General features: G+C 43.7%; 2 protein-coding genes across 2 annotated transcripts in view; both read left to right on the top strand.

The window, feature by feature from the left end:
• The window catches only part of LOC118431384 (uncharacterized protein KIAA0825 homolog), a 20,336-nt gene extending 19,889 nt beyond the window's left edge, over positions 1-447 (top strand). The window contains exon 17 of the mRNA XM_035842555.1: positions 433-447. Coding sequence (XP_035698448.1) covers positions 433-447 — 15 coding nt within the window. The remainder of the gene's footprint in view (positions 1-432) is intronic.
• Positions 448-1,226: 779 nt separating this feature from the next.
• Positions 1,227-1,976, top strand: part of LOC118410349 — a 10,514-nt gene continuing 9,764 nt past the window's right edge. The window contains exon 1 of the mRNA XM_035812012.1: positions 1,227-1,368. Coding sequence (XP_035667905.1) covers positions 1,230-1,368 — 139 coding nt within the window. The 5' untranslated portion in view covers positions 1,227-1,229. The remainder of the gene's footprint in view (positions 1,369-1,976) is intronic.

Raw genomic sequence — 1,976 nt, 5'->3', positions numbered from 1 at the left:
TACCCTAAATTTTCGGTCAACTCCGTCAACCTTGTTCACAGAATGACCCTCTCTATCTCCAGCAGTGACATCAGGAACACGCCACTTTTGCAGGAGGGGGTCATAAGTACATGTATCAGAAAGTCTATGTCGCCCCCCGTCTCTGTTCAGTGTAAGCCAGGGGGCAAAATAGACTTTCTAATACTTATGACCCCCTCCTTGACAAGTGGCGTGTTCCTGACATCACTGCTGGAGATAGAGAGGGTCATTCTGTGAACAAGGTCGACGGAGTTTGACCGAAAACTTAGGGTAAGTCCCTATATCAATTCAGTGTTGGAAAGAAAGTTTAGCAATTTCTATAATGTATTCTACCAAGTGAAACACAGATGAACTTTCCTGCTAAGATAGTACATTGTAACCTTAAGCTTAGATCTTAGATCCTTCCACGGGTAGGGTAGTACTGAGTAAGAACAAGATATTTGGCTCAGAACCCGATGGTCCTGGGTTCAAATCCCGTCATGCTACCAACAGTATTGTGCTCTTGACACAAATTTCTGCACTCCAGTCAAGACAAAAATGGGTAGTACCTGACTTTGAATTTTGTACGGACACTACAAGCTTAAGGCGGCAGAGTACAGTATTTCTACGCGACCCCCAGAGTCAATGACGTAGGGGTAAAAACATAGTGCGGTTGAAATCTTCAATCGTTCGTAAATACCTTAAAGTACATGTAAGCAAGGGATGAACTTTACTGTGTGCTAGTATAATATGTCGGCTTTCAGATGGCACAAATGAGATTTTTCAGTTTGGCCTGTCGTTATATAAATACGCGTGACCTTTACAGCTGGCTGTCTATGTGAGTCGGTTGCAGTTCCGGGTGACCCCGCATGACCCTATTTCAAAGAGGGCGTCACAATGTTAAAAAACCACAATTTTTTTTGTTTTTGGTTATTTTGTACGCTGTACCCTCGACTTTAACATACTCGTCTGTCGTGCTTCCCAAATGCACCCTACTATAATTTTATCCGGGTCGATGTCAGTCAAATTGCGGTCCTTATCTATAGGAAGCCCCATAGGCCGAAAACTGTACTCTGCTACCTTGAAAAGGTGTAAAGACTCTACAGGCGGTATGGACACTAAGTACAGGCAATATGGACGGTATACAGGGTCTTTGTATGTATTGTGTTGTGTATGTTCTGTACACTTATTGAGGCTGATTATCTCGTCCTTGTATATTCTGTAGTGTTGTGATGTGTGCAGTCGACTATGTCACAGAGCACCTGGGAAAGCCTGCCCCTCCCAACATGGCCTCCACCCTGTCTTCCCTGCCCTGTGGCTGCAGGGCTACTAAAGGGGATGAGAGTGATGGAGAGGATGGGAAGGCTATGAGTAAGTACCCATGCATTATATTTTGCATTGGGACTGTAGTCCCCTTTTTACCCTCAGTAAGTCCAATGGTCTGAAAATGGACTAATACTCACAAAGGACTGAAAATGGACTTACTCCCTACAATTAATTGGTGTGAAGGAATTACACTGGATAAAAGTCCACTAAAACTAACATAAACAGCAATCAGACATAACAAAATTGGATGGACTTTCTATAGGTCCTGGAGTAACACCCTTTGGCACAAGTAAGTCCATGTACAGTCTTCATTCAATGACATCCTCTTCTATGTCTCTAGCTGTTTTGCAAGGGTTATTTTATTGAATAAGTGAGTGATGTTTTATGTTTAAAGGTATTAGGATAGTTGACTCAGAACTTGGAGGTACTGAGTCCAAATCCTTGACAGATGCTTATGAAATGTCTCCCCCTATCCATTGTTAGATTATACTGCTGCTGGGATCCCTGACGTAGGGGTAGGCAGCAGTCGGCTAGTCTTCACACCACGCTTCCATGCGGCCCTGTCCAGTGGGTTGACCCCTGTCAGATCGCACACCTTGTGTGACCTTTGATAACTGGCACTTACATGTAGCTATACCAGGTCCTGTAAATAC

This window comes from Branchiostoma floridae, chromosome 2, assembly GCF_000003815.2.
Source record: "Branchiostoma floridae strain S238N-H82 chromosome 2, Bfl_VNyyK, whole genome shotgun sequence".
NCBI classification, from domain to species: domain Eukaryota; kingdom Metazoa; phylum Chordata; class Leptocardii; order Amphioxiformes; family Branchiostomatidae; genus Branchiostoma; species Branchiostoma floridae.
This window is presented reverse-complemented; position numbering and strand designations above follow the sequence as displayed.